General features: G+C 39.9%; 1 protein-coding gene across 1 annotated transcript in view; it reads left to right on the top strand.

Moving 5' to 3' along the window:
- Window positions 1-863: 863 nt before the first annotated feature.
- EXOC2 (exocyst complex component 2) overlaps window positions 864-18,385 on the top strand; it is a 70,821-nt gene continuing 53,299 nt past the window's right edge. The window contains exons 1-3 of the mRNA XM_083749550.1: window positions 864-1,023; window positions 1,824-2,000; window positions 2,885-3,011. Coding sequence (XP_083605676.1) covers window positions 906-1,023; window positions 1,824-2,000; window positions 2,885-3,011 — 422 coding nt within the window. The 5' untranslated portion in view covers window positions 864-905. The remainder of the gene's footprint in view (window positions 1,024-1,823; window positions 2,001-2,884; window positions 3,012-18,385) is intronic.

Below are 18,385 nucleotides of genomic sequence, written 5' to 3'. Positions count from 1 at the left end.
ACCAGGCTCTTTTTAGTGTGTGTATCTGTCTTTCTAGTAAATGACCCCAAGCCCAGTACATAAAATGGACCACCGCTGCTATGCAACCCTCCAGGCAGTGATGGTGTTGCCACTTGCTGGATGCAGTGACAAGGGCAGGGGAAGCATTGAGTTGGCTGGTGCAGGCATTGATACATGCATGCTTTCACCTGTGACTACCATTCCACTTCTTCCTGCATCCCTTGCTGCCATACTCCCAAGTAACAGCAGCACTGCCACATGCAGAAGAATGGTGCAGTTGTGGTGCCCCATCTTGCACACTGCAATAGTGCACACCTGAAGTCTCCCCAACCCAGATATATCCTGTAGAAAGAAGGGCACTGTGGCAGGTAATTTCATGCTTTCTTTTGATGTGAATCATTTTGGCTCATGGTTTGTTTCAGATAGCTCTGACAACAAACGGAATGCCCAATACAGTAATGTTGCCCTAAAAGTAGTTCCATTGGAGTTGCTGACACAAGTAAATGGAACTTTAATTCCTAATTCTCATCATGGGTGTGGATCTAAATGTCCAACTGGTATAGCAGGAATCAGGGCATTCATGTATAGGCCACCCACATGGAGCTAGCAGTTCACACAGACAGCGTTGGCTGGGAGCCTGGCAGTGATCCTGGGAGCTCCCAGGGTTTTCAGATGGGCACCCCCATGCATCTGACCCAGCCCTGATTCGAAAGTTGAGAAGTTTCATCTTGATACTCCTTAGGAACCATCAGCACTTAAGAATTAAACACACCTTATCAAGACATTTTAAATCACACAATTGAGCATTTCTAGGTTTTATCATAATTGGTGCAATGTAAACATTTCACTTTTTTCTGATTTAGACTGCTGAATATATCAGTCTTTCATCAAAGAAGAAAGCTATAATGTCTCATGCACGCAAGCCCCCTCTTGTGACGGGCATTTCTCCCAATGAAGGCATCTCATGGACAAAGGTCACAATTCGAGGAGAGAACTTGGGAATGGGCCCAACAGATCTAATAGGTAAATTCAAGAAAGCTGTTTCCGTTTCAATGGCAGTAGTATGCATCCAGCAGAGTTTATTTGGAAATGTGCAGTTGCTGGTAATTTACGGTAGTGGTATTATGAAAACACTTGATAGACAATAAAATGTTGTTGGTTTTTGTTCATGAAATTGAAGAGATCCTTTCCTAAATACCAGGGGAGGAATTCAGTGTAGTGCTAAAACAAACGTTCAGTTAGCTCGAGTATTTGTGCTTGCATGACAGAACAACCCCTCTCACCCCATGCGCTGTTCTGGGGGTTCTCCTGACATCTCTGGAGCCAATTTGAGGGGTGGGGAAGAGGGGGGAGCCCTGTTGCAGAACTTCTTAGTTGAGTCCAGCCCAGGGGAAGTATTGTTGCGGTATTTCTTCCTGAGCTTCCTTTTTCTCAGATCATGTTGAAATGATGGGTCAGTAGGGATGCAGTGAATGATGGGTCAGTAGGGATGCCAGGGGAAATTTAATTCGCCCCCTCAAGTGTCTCATGCTTCCACTTTTGAGAATCACTACAGTAACATGTCACTTGTTCTCTTTGAGCAAGCTTGCTGTGTTGTATCTGTATCATCACTTTCATCCATTGGTCAAGACTGAGTATTTCAGTACTGGCTACTAATGTTTATGTATTTAGAGCAACATTAAAAAAAATGCTGGAGTCAATCCATAAGACACTTGAGATGCGTTTGTGGGCTGAAAGCACTTCAGGTTCCCCCGATAATGATGAAATACAAAATATTCACTGTTAAGCAACATTTGTTCCTCTGCTTTGTGTGACTCTCTCAGGCTTGACAATCTGTGGACACAACTGTCTTCTGACTGCTGAATGGATGTCTGCCAGCAAAATTGTGTGTCGAGTAGGTCAAGCTAAGAATGACAAAGGGGACATTATCGTCACTACAAAGTCAGGGGGCAAAGGAACGTCCACTGTTTCTTTTAAACTCCTGAAACCTGATAAAATAGGTATGGTTGTATTAGCCATTTATTTCTCTTCCAGTAAGTATTGTTCTGTAATAAAATAAGTTTTGTAAAAAAGAAAATCTTCATGGCAAGTGGGTTTCTTGAACAAATCGTAAAACTGTATTTATACAGATTTATGCTATTGGCCCATCTAGTCCAGTTCTGTCAACTCTGACTGGCAACAGTTCCCCAGCCTGTCTCAGGCATAGGTTTTATCTATGCCTGGTCCTTGAAGTTGGTATTGAACCTTGGGCTATGTGGCGTATTTATTCTGACCTTGAACTTCAGCTAAAATCTTATGAATTCATAATACTTGAGCTTCTCTTGGTTGCTGATCAATTTTTAAATTAGGCTATTCTCATACTAGCACCTCAAGCTCATGGACTTCTGTATAGCGGTGTTGTATCCAATGGGCATTCCACTGAATTTCTAATAAAACTGCTTTAATTATACTGTTATAAACATGATATACCAGCACTTGATAGCATAAAATATGTTTGAATCTTTCTGATGCTATTTGGGCACGTGTGCATTTTAAAGCAGGATGGAATGTAGAGCCAAAATTAAATGTATTTTTTTTTGCCAGTTGAAGTTTTCCTTTTGCAGTATAGATACAGGAAAGCATACAACAACAACCACCCACCATATTTTCTGTTGTAGGTGAGAAATCCAAATAAAATCCTCTGAGAACCGTATTGCTCTAAAACTCTTTGGCTGCAGAGGCAGATTAGGAGCAGTGTTTCAAGGTTGCTTTTACCCTATTTCCCCCCAGACAATTATCTAAGTATGCATTTTATTCTTGTAGGACTTTTTGACTTAGTGCATGAGAACTTCACGATGCTGGACAGAGCTTGTTTTTCTAAGGATATCTCTTTTGTTTTCTCAAGGTATCTTGGATCAGTCTGCAGTCTGGGTTGATGAAATTAACTATTATGACATGCGCACTGACAGGAACAAAGGGATGCCCCCTTTGTCTCTGCGCCCAGCTAATCTTCTTGGTATTGAGATAGACAAGTGAGTACCAAGTAGTGTCAATTTACATTCTTACCTGACTTCCCTGTAAGAATTAAAAAATATTTCAGAATGTGAGATTTGAAGAAAGCAAGATTTCACTTTGCCATGGAAAGATAGTGTTTCTTCAGTTTCTTATTCTGGAAATGGGAAGAATAATTATATTTCTGTATTATATTTCTGTCTGAGGTTATGCCCTATCAACTCAAGAATTTCTGCATGTGCAACAGGTCTTTCCCCCCTGCATGTGTGCCAGTCCCTCGCCAAATCTATTCTTGAAAGTTAAGCGGAACCCCCCAGAACAGATCACGTTTTAGTCAACTAAGTCCTACCCAGAGTAGGCTCATTGAAATTAATTCAACTGTTAGTCATGTTCATTAATTTCAATGTGTGAACTCTTGAGTGGGGCTGACATTGGATACAACCCTTAGTTTTCATAACATGTTGAATATTAGTGTTGTTCATATTTTTATTTATGAAAATATTTCCACACCACTTTTTATTTACAGAGAGGAATATGAAAGTGGTTCACAGTAATAAAACATAACAAATCTAGTTAAGACTTCATATAGTGTGGACAATTTTAATAGCTGTGGGGGATGACAGGATGAGGTGGCAAATGACCTGAGATTAGCTGTTAAAAGCACTAGTTAGTTTTATGTGATTCTGTTTAGATTGGGATTTGCAGCAGGAGTTGCAGAGTAAAAATATATTTTCCATCCATCTGTCTTTTTTCTTTTAGTTTTTATTGAAATGCTAATTAGTTTTTATTGAAATGCTCCTAACCACAAATCTTAGTGTTTTTATACACAAATGCCACATTTATGCAAAGGTTCCAGTAGTTGCATTCATATAAAAAACAGTTTATATATATTTAAACCACTTGCTGTCATAGCAAGTTAAGTGCTGCAATGCTACTCTAATATTGCAGATGAACATACCATGAAGAAGTAGATGCAGTTAGCTGGGCACTTTGCCAGCGGCCCTGAGGCCTGGTGTACTGTCCTGTCTGTCTGTACTGTCTGGTGTACTGTCCTGTCTACTTCTGCAGTACTAGTAGTGAAGGAACCAGCCAGGAACGAGAACAATGGGTATAGAGATCTCTGGCCATGTGGTAGACATGGCTGTGTTCAGGAGCTCCTTAGGGTCAGTGATGGTACAGGGGTCTGCTGATGGCTCCTTGTCCTCCTCTTCCATTGAGGAGACAACCAGCTCCAGGTCTGAGCAAGGCTGAACCTCGATACTTGCACAGTAGACGGAGAAGGGGCAGGCTTTCAGACAAACCAGCACAGCAAATAGTGCTCATCTTTTTTAAAAAAACAAAACTAACTTTAGGGATATTGGCATACAACATATGACAACATAGTAGTTTTGGCTGGCATGTGACCTCAGTGCTACAATAGCAATTTTAACAAAAATCTTTCTAATCTAGGTATAGTGTTTCTGCTAAATATAGCAGACAGTAGTTATTATGTATTGTAGGTTCAATCCCGTATAAATTAGGTTACTTTATTTAATTTCCAAGAGGAATATATGTGTAGCAGTGCAAATGTCTGCAGCAGTGGAGAACCAATTCTTCCATAATGGCTAATGCTTGGATCCTTAAAAAATTAACTTAAGGAAGTTCACACAAGGAAAGCTACCTGCTCCCTCCTAACACCCACTATAGAACAAGGTCACTCAAGTTTCAGACTTGTTGTGAAAACCCAGACCACAATAAACTTATTTGTCTTTAAAGTGTCATAGGACTGTGTCTTTTTGAGCGATACAGTTACTTCGTGCTGATAAAACTGATTCGTAGCTCCTTTCTTCTCTGACGTGGATACGCATTCCCTAAAATATGACGGTAATGAGCAATCCTACATATACTTCATCTGCCTAGGGCAGGCTGGGAATAATAGTACAAAGCCTGTGTGTGCTTTGTGTTCAGTTACTATGTCATTCCTAGGCATTTTTCAAAATATTCGCAGTAGCGCTACATGTCGTTTTATTAGTAAATTTAAAAATGGTTTCCATCTACAAGGTCTAGCTTGCTAAGCATACACTGCCACCTAATGGAGTATGTGAATCCTCTTTTGTGTAGGCAAAGTTGACAATTTTATCAGAGGTAGTTTATTTTTTTGTTTATATGTAAATACAAGAAGGCTGTCATTCAGCAGCTCAGCTGGGAAACTAGCTGCAGGTTCAGTTAAATATTTTGATTGTAAGCATCAGAAGTCAAAATCTTACAAGGAAAGAAAACTCTTCATAGCAATCTAGGCAAGGTGATGCCTTCATAGGCCTAATCTGGCCAGTGTTAAAACATTTCCAATGATTTAATTGTACTCTTGGCTCTTCAGTTGAATGGAATAAAAGTGCTCAGCTTTGATCAGATTTTGCCCTGCGTTTGCCATCAGTTGAAGGTCCTTCTGTTGTCTCCCACCGTCTTATATGGATGCAGTCAGCAATAGTGAAGTGAGGTTCTGCCACATCAGTGTTGCCCTTAGGCTGGGTCCAGATTTGCCATTAGCTGTCCTTTGGACTGTTTCCAAAGGCCATCCTTGTCCTCTGTCCTACCATTGGAGAAAGTCCTTGTTAACACCTTTGGGTTTGTCCTGTTTAGTCTACTCCAGCGTCCTTTCTGCTGGTCTTCTGCATGCATGAGTAACAGAATACAGCTGGTACAAACGTTTGCTCCTATGAGTCTGGCGGGGGGGAATGTGAATGGTTACTTAGTTTGTTTATGGTGGTTGCCATTCAGTCTTTATTTACTTAAAATGGCTCTTCTTGACCTATAAAATCCTATAGAATCCAGTTCACGGGACTTTTCACTGACAGTGTCCAGTAGAACTGCCTGGTTTTAGTTTTTAAATAGATTTTACGTGGCTTTGTGCACAGAATCATTACCCCTGGGTGGTTGATAACTTTTTAAAAGCTTTATTTGTGAGGCACAGATTTACATTTCTTCTTACATAAACCTGTCAAATCCCTCCATATAACTAAATTCTCTCAAGGGAAGCAATAGTCTTAAACTGTTTCTTCTGAAGCATTTGCTTAAATGGAGTATTCTCACACCCAGTTTCCAAGCTAGGGCTGAAAGCGTAGCCTGGCAGCACCTAGAGGACCAGAGGTGCCCAACCCATAACTCAGGGAGAAGGAAAAATTGCATTCCTTTTCTGTCTTCCCATCCAACCTCAAGAGCCCTGCTCATTCTTAGGGGGAAGTAAGTAACCCAGGCTACCACCTACCGTACTTTATCCTTTCTTCAAGAGGCAGCCTCTGTCTTCTTCAAACCTCTCCTCTTCTTACCCCATTTCCACAATTACTTCTGAGGCTTATGAGACATCAGGAGGAGTCTGAATGCTTTCCAAGTCTTGCCAGCCCCACCCCTGCATTTTGGCATCCCATCCTAGCCAATTACTGGTCGGGCTACTGAAAGGCAAGTCCAGCAGTTCCTTCTCCACAGTTAGTTTTAGATGAGCCAAGCAGAGGCATCCAGGAAGAATAGCAATGACAGGTATAAAAAGAGAAGAGAGATTAGAAGAATAACAGAAGCACTGCAGATTATCAACATACTGATAATGAATTTAAAAGAGGAAATCATCGTGACAAAAAGAAGATGATAAGAGGTGGAAAGAAGATGGATTGTCCTTAAAAGCTATAAAACAGTAATAATGAAACATACATACACATCAAAAATAACAGAAGAATTAAATGTTATGCAACAGTTTATATGTTACAGATTACATTTTAACCACTTTTGGGGCTGAACATAATATTAATACAAAATGTCAATATAAAATATAACAGTAATACAAAGTAAATATTAGTACAAAAGGAAAAAAGGCAGTACAGTCAATCAGAACAATATAGCAAATATCCAAATACCCACCATTCACTTTCACGGGCAGCTTTCGGCACAGATGTAATTCCCAGCATTCCTTTTGGGAACTGGGATAACTCACACTCCCCCCACCTTTTCCAGTCTCTCATTTCTAATCAAGTTCATTCACAACAGTAGCCATGGGGGAGTGGCCTCCCCCATGGGAGTGAAAGAATGCCCCCCTAAGCAGTCATTTCTTTGGTGTCAGCCCCTTTAGGGTTTCCCCACCAGGACTGTCCTGCTAGGGGTCTCCAAGTATATACGCTTCCCTCCCCCCCAAAAAAACAACTAACCACAGCTATAGCAAATTCTTGTTCTTCATGGGTAGGATGAACCAAACACTATGGCTCCTCCAACAGTTAATATCCTTTTCACAGGTCTCCATAGTCCTGTTACCGACTTGTCTATGACTCAGTAAGCCAAGTTAAAAAGCAAATGATTGAATACTCAGTTTTGTGGATAACTCAATTTTTCAGTGATCTCTTAAGAACACATTGAGTGAAATGACAGTAATAAGAACCAAATTGAAAGGGATCTGTACATGTTGCATAATTGAACTTTGGAATTATTTACCATGAAATGTGCTGATGGCCAACAACTTAGAGGGGCTTAAAAAATTCATGGAGGATCTGGCTATCAATAGTTACTAGTCATGATGACTGTATTTTACTTTCAGGGTTAGAGGTACCATGGCTGATATCCAACTACACTCTACTGAGAGTAGATCCATTTAAATTAATGGACTTAAGTTTCTTATGTTGATGGACTTCAGTAGGTTTGCTCTGAGTATGACCATCATTGGCTATCATCCCATGATTTTGAATACCAGTTGCTAGGAAAGAACGCTGAGAGAATGCCATTACCCTCATGTACTACTTTTCAGCTTTTTGGACTAGATAGGCTTTTGGTCTGATCACAGTTGTTAAATCTGCATGTAATTAAGACATGAATAGCCTCTGCTGTATCTGTCTTCTCCAGAAGAGGCCATAACTTCCAAAACAGCCGAATCTCGTTAAAAATAAAGAAATCTACCCATAGTCACCACTTGACTATCTAGGAAAAGTAATGGATCCAGGAGCATCTGCAAGCTAAACCCAAATGGTGGAACTGCAGTCTAAAGTACATCAATCTGATTAGTTTTATCAGTAGTGTAAACAACACTCCCTTAATTTGTTTCACTTGGCTTTATCTCAGAAAAAGAGATTGTGTAAGGAAGAGCTTCCCAAAGTGTGTGTCGTGGCACATTAGTGTGTCAGTTACAGTGTGTAGGTGTGTTGTGCAAACGCTCCCCGCGCTCCTCCCGGGGTTGGAAAGGGGTTAGTTTAACCTCCAGTTTGCTAGTAAAACTGAATTACTGTGTTGTGAAATGATGCATGTCTAAAAAGTGTGCCACCAACATGAAAAGTTTGGAAAGCTCTGGTGTAAGGTGTGTTTACTGCTCAGTGACTGCAGAGCCAAGGAGTGACTTACATTTGTGGAATAGATTATTCACTAAAGATCTCCCAATATGACCCCAAGCGCATTGCTTTTTATTTCAATTTAATTTTAGAAACTTTTCTTTTTTTTTTTCTTTTTTTTTTGCATTTTAAAATTTTATTAGTATCCTTATATATACATTATTTCCAAATTTCAACCTTTCGCATACATTTAGGACTTCCTTCAACGTCGTTGAACCTTCATTCGTGTTTAAATCTTAGATACACATTTCAAATTACACATTGCCATTCATACCCCTTTGATACATTATTTCTATTAAGCAATACTTATTTGTTCTTTACAGAGCCTCTTTGAATCCCACAAGCGTTGTTTTTACCATACATTTGTTCTCCAGATATCCTATGAATTTCCCCCAGTCTTCAATAAATTTTTGATCTTTTAGGAACCTTATTTTCCCTGTTAACTTATCCAACTCAGCATATTCTATCAGTTTTCCTCTCCAATCTGCCACCGTTGGGGTTTCTTCTTGTTTCCACCTCTGGGCTACTACTATTCTGGCTGCCGTCACCGCATACTGAAAGAATTTGTGGTCCTTTCTCCTAATGTCTTTTCCCATAATACATAGTAGGAATGCTTCTGGTTTTTTAACAAAGGTATAACCTAAGATCTTTTTCAGTTCATTATATATTTCCTCCCAGAAACTTTTAACCTTTTTACACTCCCACCATAGATGGTAAAATGTCCCTTCCTTTTGATTGCATTTCCAGCATTTGTTGTCTATCTTATACATCTTGGCCAGTTTAACGGGCGTCATATACCACCTGTACTGCATCTTCATGATATTTTCCTTCAGTAACGAACAGGCCGTAAATTTTATATTCTCCCTCCAGAGTTTTTCCCAATCTTCCATTTGAATGTTATACCCGAAGTCCCTAGCCCATTGTACCATCACTGACTTCACCTCCTCATCCTTTGTGTGCCACTCTAATAAGATTTTATACATTTTGGAGAGGTTTTTATATTCACTATTTATTATCTCTTTTTGAAATATAGATTCTTTCTCCTCATATCCCCTTTCCTTCACCTCTGTTTTAAACATCTCGTTTATCTGAAAATAGTGAAGCCAGCCCTGTGTGAGCGCTTTTACCTGGTCGTATGGTTTGATTTTCCATTTACCCCCTTCGTTAATGACCATCTCCCCGTACTTCCCCCACTCTTCTTCCGTATTAACTTTCTTAACACTTGTTAACTCCTGCGGGGATAGCCAGTGTGGTATTCTCGGCTCCAGTATGTTTTTATATCTGTCCCAGACCTCTATTAGTGGACCCTTAAAAATATGACAGCTGAAACCCTTATGCACCTTCTTTTTGTCCGTCCACAAATACGCATGCCACCCAAATTTGTTATTGTACCCTTCCAAATCTAATAACCCTCTGTTCTCCAACTTAACCCATTCTTTTAACCAGCACAGACAGGATGCTTCGTAGTACAATCTCATGTCAGGAAGGGCAAAGCCCCCTCTTTCTGTTGTGTCGGTCAGCAACTTAAATTTAATTCTGGGCTTCTTCCCTTCCCAAACGTATCTAGAGATCGCTCTTTGCCATTCTCTGAAATTTTTGGATCCTTTTAGTATGGGTAATGTTTGGAACAGAAATAACAGTTTGGGTAGCAGCATCATTTTCACCATGGATATTCTTCCCCAGAATGATAATTTCATTCTGGCCCAGACCTCCAGATCTTTTTTAATTTTATTCCAAACCGGGATGTAATTGTTTTGATATAAGTCAATATTTTTGTTGGTAATCCAGATTCCCAAATACTTTATCTTTTTAACAACCTCAATTTCAGTTTGTTGTTGCACTGTTGCCACCGTATCCTGATCCATGTTTTTGACAATCATTTTTGTCTTACTCTTATTCAGTTTAAAACCTGCGAGCTTCCCAAATTCTTCCATCTCATTCAGGATCGCCCTTATACTTTCTATAGGTTCTTCCACCGTAAGAACAACATCATCCGCGTAGGCTTTGACTTTATACTCATTTGAACCTAATGTTACCCCTTTGATTTTCTTATTTTGTCGTATTGCATTCAATAGTACCTCCAACACCACTATGAAGAGCAACGGCGAGAGCGGACAGCCCTGCCTTGTTCCCTTGCATATATTTATCTCCTCAGTGATGACATTGTTGATTATCAGCCTCGCCTTCTGCTCTGTGTAAATCGCCTTGATGCCATTTAAAAACTCTTGTCCCACATCCATTACTTCCAGATTTTTTAACATAAAGTCCCAAGTTACATTATCGAAGGCTTTCTCCGCGTCTATGAAAATTAGGCTAGCTGGTTTGTCGTGTCTATCTGATAAATATTCAATAAGATTAATTATACATCTTGTGTTGTTTCTTATTAGCCTACCCGGGAGAAAGCCCGTCTGATCTTCATGTATCGTCCTTATTAATATCTTTTTTAGTCTTTTGGCTAAAATGCCAGCAAAAATTTTATAGTCCGTATTCAATAAGGAGATGGGTCTATAATTCTTGACTTGGGTTAGGTCCGAATCTTGTTTTGGGATGATGGTAATAAAGGCCTCTTTCCATGATCTGGGCATATCTCTTTCTTTTAAGATGTTGTTCATTACTTCCATAAGCGGAATCATCAATGTGTCTTTCATTTCTTTATAGTAGCTCGGTGTAAACCCGTCTGGACCCGGGGCCTTCCCTCTTTTCAGTTGTCTAATCATTTCTTCCACCTCTATTCTACAGATTGGGGCGTTTAGTTGTTCTTTCTGCTCAGATGACATCTTCTTCACCATCTTTTCTTTTAAGTATCTGTCTATTTTTTTCTTATTATTCCTTTCCCTATGTCGGTATAATTGCTCATAGAAGTCTAAAAAACCTTTTCTAATTTCTTTCGGATCAGTTGTTTCTTCATCATTTATTAGTATTTTATTGATTGTATTTTGTTCTTTCCTCTTTTTAACTTGCCACGCGAGCCATTTACCTGACTTATTGGCAAACTCAAAGTTTTTTTGTCTTAACCTTTTTATGTTCCACTCGACCTCCTTATTTATCATCATTGCAAATTGCGTTTGAAGGGACTTTATCTCCAGCATTATATTTACATTATTCGGTTCTGTGATCAATTTCTGCTCCTTATCCATAATCTGTCTCAGAATTTCTTTTGACCTCTTTTCCTTGTTCTTTTTTTTCAGAACATTTTGCTGGATAAAAAGACCCCTCATTACCGCTTTACTCGCGTCCCATACCACACTTGATTTCACCCCTTTATCTGAATTGTCTAGGAAGTATTCCCCTAGTTTTTTCCGGATTCTATCGACAAATTTTTGATCATCCCATAGATTATCATTTAATCTCCATCTGAACGTTCGTTCTTCTGTCCCCTTCATTTCCATTTCAATTGGGTTGTGATCTGATAGTACTTTGGCCTGGATTTCAATTTTTTTTATTCTTGGTGTCAATTCGTTCGATATCCATATTTGGTCTATTCTTGAAAATGATTGGTTCGGTTCTGAGTGATATGTGAACTGTTTCTCTAGAGGGTGTTTTAATCTCCAAATATCTATAAGGTTACAGTTTTCAATCAGTGTGAAAAATGTCTTAGGTAGCTTCCCTTCTCTATTCTTGGAGTTTCTTAGTCTATCCATCTCAATTGAGGTCACATCATTCAAATCTCCCATTATTATAATTTTTTGGTCCATGTATTCAAATAATTTTTCTTCCAGTGAGCTAAAGAATTCTGTTTTATTCCCATTAGGGGCATAAATCCCCACTATTATCAATGCTTCACCTTGCCATTTGATACGAACCGCGATCACTCTTCCTTCCTCATCCTTAAATAGTTGGTGTGCCTCGATTTTGTTTTTAATATATAGTACTACTCCCCTTTTCTTCTCTTTATCTGAGGAGATGAATTCGTTCCCTAGCCTCTTATTAATCAGAATTTTCCTATGTTTCTTTGCGGCATGCGTTTCTTGTAAACATATAATATCTAGATTTTTCTTTTTTAAAATGCGTTCAATACAATTCCGTTTTTTCTTATCATTCATCCCATTCACATTCCAACTCCATAGTTTTAAAGTCATCTTTATTAATTTCAAATTTTTAGCCTAAGATCCTTCTATTCCTTCTTCTTCTTCGTTTTCTTCCTCTTCGTCTGTCTTTCTTTCGTTCTGTTCTTCCTCTTCTACCGGCTCTGAATCTTCCCTCCGTCTGATTCCGCCTTCGGCTCCTTTCGGCTCCTCCTCTCCTTGTTGCAGTTCTTTATATCTTCTTGTAAACTTTCCTATTTCCTCCGGACTAGTCAGTCTTCTTTTGACTCCTTTGTAAAAGAAAGTAACACCTTCCGGAAATTCCCAGCGGAAGTCTATTCTATTTTTTTTAAGCAAGTGCACCAGTGGTTTATACGATTCTCTTCGTTTCAGAAATCTTATTGGAATATCTTTAAATATGATTATGTAATTTCCGTCAATGTAGAGTCTCTTCTCTCTATTTCTTTGCAAAATCAGATTTCTCATCTCTTTGTCTTTGAATGTGACTAAACAGTCACCTGGATATTTCTTTGCTTTATTTGCTTTAATTTTCATTCTGTATGCATTTTGTATTGCTCCTGCCACCTCCTCCTCCGTTAGTTCTAACCACTGTGCCATTTCCTTTGTTAGTCTTTCTTTTATATTTTCATTTAGTAATTCCGGAATCTGTCTCAGCCTTAAGTTCGCTTCTCTTTGTTTAAGTTCATTCATCGCGATAGAGTCTTTTAATTCTTCCTGTTTTTTATATAGGTCTACTATCTCATCTTTCATTTTATCTTCTTCCCGTCTCATTGTTTGGTCTTTTTAAACCCCTCATCCACTCTTTTTGATACCTCCTTGATCTGACCTTTAAGTTCACTTACTGTCTCTTCAATCTTTTTATCCATTTTTCCAATTTTATTATCTACCTGCTCTAATTTTGTCTCTAAATTTTTCTCGCTTTATTTTATTTCTGCGAACATTCTCAATATTTCTGTTCTAAATTCTGTTTCTTGTTTTGAGGCTTTCCTATCTGTTGGGGTACCCCCCTCCGGTCCTTTTTTTTTGATTATATGCCATTATCGCAGTTCTTTGGGGGTCAGGTTGTGGCCTGTCTAATCTGATGTTTCTATGTTTTAGGGCTTCTGCCCTTACTTCAAACACAGTCTTAAGTTAGTACCGAAACCCCTTAATCAATATCACATTGGCCATCACAATCAGAGGAAAGGAGATACCGCCCCAAATGAATAGATCAGAGAATTACGTTAACCAAACAGAAAACTAAATCACAAATGAGTGTAGGGAATAGCCCAGTCCGTTCACCGTTCCCCGCAGCTTAGTATGCTTGATATACTTGACTTCTGTCCTTTTCCCCCCCAAATCTCAGGGTGGGTTAGTTGGCCGTTTTTAATCGAAAGTGTTCAGTCTATAGGCTTCTTGCCCCCACTCGGGCTAATCCAACCGATATCTCGATGTCCGTAAATTCAGTTTGCGAGTTGGTAATCCATACTGTCCTAATATTAATAAGCTGGGGAGTGAATCAGAGTTGTAAGGGGCTACTCCGAATGTCACAAATGAAAGAAGGATTTGACTGTCAGTATTAGTATCGATTTGAATGACCTAAGCTATTTTGAGATGGTCCGTACCTACTTCGTAAGCATTTATGTTGGAAGTATCTAAAGCTCAGTCCTGCAAGGAGGGGGGCTACTCTCCGAGGCTGACACCGGCCCGAAGGCTCAGAGGAGAGTAATAAAGTGGCCCCAATGTGGTCATAAAATAGTGCAGTATACTACTAGACGCACCCCTCCATGGGAATCCGTCTGTCCCGTCTGTTTGCCGCGTCAACCAAAGTTTCTTAGTTAGCTTCCCGGGCGAGGGGTAGCAACCCCGCGGGGGTCTGATATGCTGCGATGTAACCTCTCCAACAACTGAGCCGGTATGTTTGTAGTACCCGGTATCCCCGTGTTTAACGCTTTTTTGAGTCGTTTAGTGCAACCTCCACGGCGCCTCTCCTTGCCTCCCCTCTTAAGATGGCGTCGGAGCGTCTTCTCACTCTCTCGCTGCTTTAACTTTCCGGAAAATATTCTAGCTCCAATCCTTTCTATTTTTCCGTTTCTTCGGTTACCCTGCCGGCTGGGATTTCTTTTCTATCACCCCTCTTTTCTGCTCCCTCTTAACTTTCTCCCTTACCAAGAAAGGGAGTTTCTTTTTTCCTTTTAAACTATAGCTACCCGAGGGGGACGGAAACAGTATCCGCTGGCGGTAACTTACTTTCTCTTTAAGCTCTGCTCGCAACACTGCGTCTTTTTCCGCTGAAGTCAAACCAACGCAGAACTCGAACTTTCTCCCCTTTTTTTACCCGGAGACTTCCTTATTTTGTTTTATTCAGTTCATTGTCTGTTTATATGTCCGGGTCTCTTCGTATTGAGAGCAAAGCGCTATCCCTTGCAGGCTCGGGGCTTCGCTAAATCGCCGTTAAATCGCCGCTGTAATGGCTGCCCGACTGCCTGCCGCCCGCACCGTCGTACTCTTCACCTTTTTTCAAAGGCTACCTGACGACAGAGCGATCGGCTGTCTGGCACTGCCGGGTACCTGGACCTCTAGACACCCACCAGAGGCTTGGTTGGAGGTTCTGGCGCCCTCAAATCCTCCAAAAACTGGCGAAAAAGCTGGGGTTGCCTCCGCAGGAAGAACCCTCACCTGCATTAGGTTCCGCGCTCCACCGGAAGAAACTTTTCAGTTGGAAGTTTATAAATCAGCATTGCAAATCATGGGCAGCTCATTCATAACATCAGTACCATCGCTTAATGATGACGTAATGAGTGAACGACTTCCATATCTGAATGAGCCATAGGGAATCCTCATTACCATAGATAATCATGCCATAGCACCTCCACCACCGAGCTTTGTTGAGTGGTCATGTGATAAGAAATCAAGTGGTGAAGATGCATGTGTGAATTCCCCTTTAAAAGGCTATTTTATGTGGAAACGTCCCCAAATTCTAAAGATGGTGTTGCTTCTCGACTTACCTCCAGTGGAGCCAGCCAAAGCGAAAGCATTTGAAGTTGCATTCTTCTTGATGTGACACTTTTATTTTGTTTTTAAGATAAATTAGATACATAATGCCATTTTACATTTTCCAGGCAGCTCAGCATGGTCACTCTTTGGTTACAAGCTGACATTTGCCACCCCGTATTTTGACTCTCACCTCTCAAGTAAGACAGATATCATAGACTCACCATTGTTACTGTTGCAGGCTGACTATGGTACTTGAGCCAGTAAGCAAGTCCTAGAAATTAATTTGACAGTGGAATTTCAATGAAAACATAACACACTTTGAGTGGAGCCAACTGTCTCATATACTGTCATCCAGTCCATTTGACAAACTGAGCTATGATAATCAAACCACTTACCAGAATACAATTCTGTTTTTATTAATGGACGTTGCCCAATGGTCCTCATCCTATCACAGTCTCACTTGATTTCTTTTTGGCATGCTTTCATAAGCCTGTGTGTATTTTGTGATTAGCTTCCAGAAGCATAGAAATTGATACTAGGTTCTGTAGTCAACATCCTGAAATGTTATTTCATTTTTAAAGGGACTTCTACTTACTTATTTATTCAAACATTTTTATGCTACCTTTCAGCCCTAACAATGGCCTCCAATGTGGTTTATTTTTAAAAAAAATTAAGGGTAACAGGATTAAAACTAAAAAAAATCAAAACTAAAAAGAACATAGCTGAAAGTTTCAATATCAGTTAAAAAAAGAAAAAACATTCAGAGCCAAGTGGAATCTTTGTTCTTTTTTTACTGCCCACTTTGACAGCCTCTGTTTTAGCAAGTTTTTTTTTAATTAAAAAAATCCAATTTTTTTCCTTAGCATTTAAGACTGTCTACCTCTTGTTAATGTTTTAGCTCCCTTCTAATTGTTGAATTGCTGTTTTTATATTGTCATTGGACTTAATTGTGATTTTGCTTTTTATTTTTTTATTTTAAATATGTACTGAAATAGTTATTGTTTGCATAGTGTTTGCTATCAGGAGACTAACTAATACATTTAGTAAGCAAGTAAATAAAGTTTGCAAAATACAAACAGTCTTGCCTTTATACGTAGCAAGATGCAGCTCTGCTGTCTATTTTTTGCAGCCTAACTGTAACATTATAGCCTTTGGACCCATAGCAAGACAGGAGGACAGGGGATGGAGAAAAGAAGGCATCCTTATTGCTGACAATTGCTGCGTGATTTAGATACAGTATATCTGTTCTTCAGTTCAAAGTGTTGGTGCTGACCTTTAAAGCCCTAAACGGCCTCGGTCCTGTATACCTGAAGGAGCGTCTCCACCCCCATCGTTCAGCCCGGACTCTGAGGTCCAGCGCCGAGGGCCTTCTGGCGGTTCCCTCATTGCGAGAAGTGAGGCTACAGGGAACCAGACAGAGGGCCTTCTCGGTAGTGGCGCCCGCCCTGTGGAACGCCCTCCCATCAGATGTCAAAGAGATAAAGAATTACCTGACGTTCAGAAGACATCTTAAGGCAGCCCTGTTCAGGGAAGTTTTTAATATGTAATGCTGTACGGTTTTTAACACTGATTGGGAGCCGCCCAGAGTGGCTGGGGAAAACTCAGCCAGATGGGCGGGGTATAAATAATAAATTATTATTATTATTATTATTATTATTATTATTATTATTATTATTCATTTGAGCCAGTAGAATCTTGTGAACAGTGAAGAATAGCGCTCATGTGGTTTCTGGTGATCTAAGCTCCACTATTCAGCTTTCAAGATGTTATCCATAGCTAGATGCATTAGATTTGGGTTTCCCAACCCTCCGACAGTTGAGGCACACATATGGAGGAGTAAGCAATACCTGTCCTCAAAACAATGTGTTTCTATATGAGTAGGTAATTTGGCATTGGGAGCAATAAAGGTTAGGGAAGGACCTAGCTCAGTGCATGCAGAAGGTCCAAGGGTCAATTCTCTGCATCTCCAGCTAGCTTTGGGAGGGACCCTTGTTTGAAATCAGTATAAGGTAACTTGCTATGCTCCTTTGTTATTGTGTTCCATAGTATCAGTGCGGTAAAGACGTCATTGCCCCTACCCTTAGTACATCATTGTCCCTTCCCAATTTAAAGGGTTCTTGATGGTGTGGATCCGATCTGCATGTGTTGCTTATAACCACATTGACCCATAATAAAAGATGTATTGGAGTAGGGCAGGAAAAAGTGGTTCCAGATCTCCATCATTTCTGTAGGCTAGCATTCGGAATTCACCAGGTTCCAGGCACATTTCACACCTGGCTATTGGATAGAATTCTATCCGTTATATTTTTATCCGCACAAACATAATGAATTTCAGGAACCAAAAAGCCGTATTAAAAAATAGGACTTTCGAGCCATCTGGCCCCAAAATGGCAACTAGGCATTCCGTTTTGGTGACTGTAACCCTGGTTTAAGGGGCCATTTGCAGCCTAGCTTATGTATCTGAGTTTCTAACATTGCTATATAGGCTCTAAACTGAACCACCTGCAATTTTCATTGAACCATGTAGTTCCAAGGAAATAAATGGGGCATCCAATCCAACACCCTTCCCTAAGACAGAATATCCTCTTCATTTTTCCATTTCTGACCTGATGTTATAACACAGAGCCTTAAACTCATACCAAGTTATTTTGTTTTCTGTTTCTATTCCCATTTTATGAACAGGAAGAAGATAAATATAAGGGAATAAGGGGCAACCCAGTCAGATGGGTGGGATATAAATAATAAATTTTAATATTTTTATTCTGTAAGAAAGCAAATTTATTTATTACTGTAAAAGCTTGGGATCCATTTCCATGTGGTCCACCCTGCAATGTTAATGTCTGTACACAAAATTTGTGGGCTTAGGTTTAGCAGACATGGTTGCTTCCCATGCCTCAGTGGTAACATATGACTCAGGTCTAACAACAGGATGTTCACTCAAAGGGGGTTGTGTTTTATTCTAAATGTGTCATGCACCGCAGAGTGTTCGCTTTTATGGCAGAGTTTGCTGGAGTAGTTTAGAAACAAGAGGTTTGG

The sequence above is a fragment of the Podarcis gaigeae genome (assembly GCF_964106915.1).
Source record: "Podarcis gaigeae genome assembly, chromosome: 7".
NCBI lineage: Eukaryota > Metazoa > Chordata > Lepidosauria > Squamata > Lacertidae > Podarcis > Podarcis gaigeae.
The sequence above is the reverse complement of the archived record's forward strand: the minus strand, read 5'-3'. Positions and strand labels throughout refer to the sequence as shown.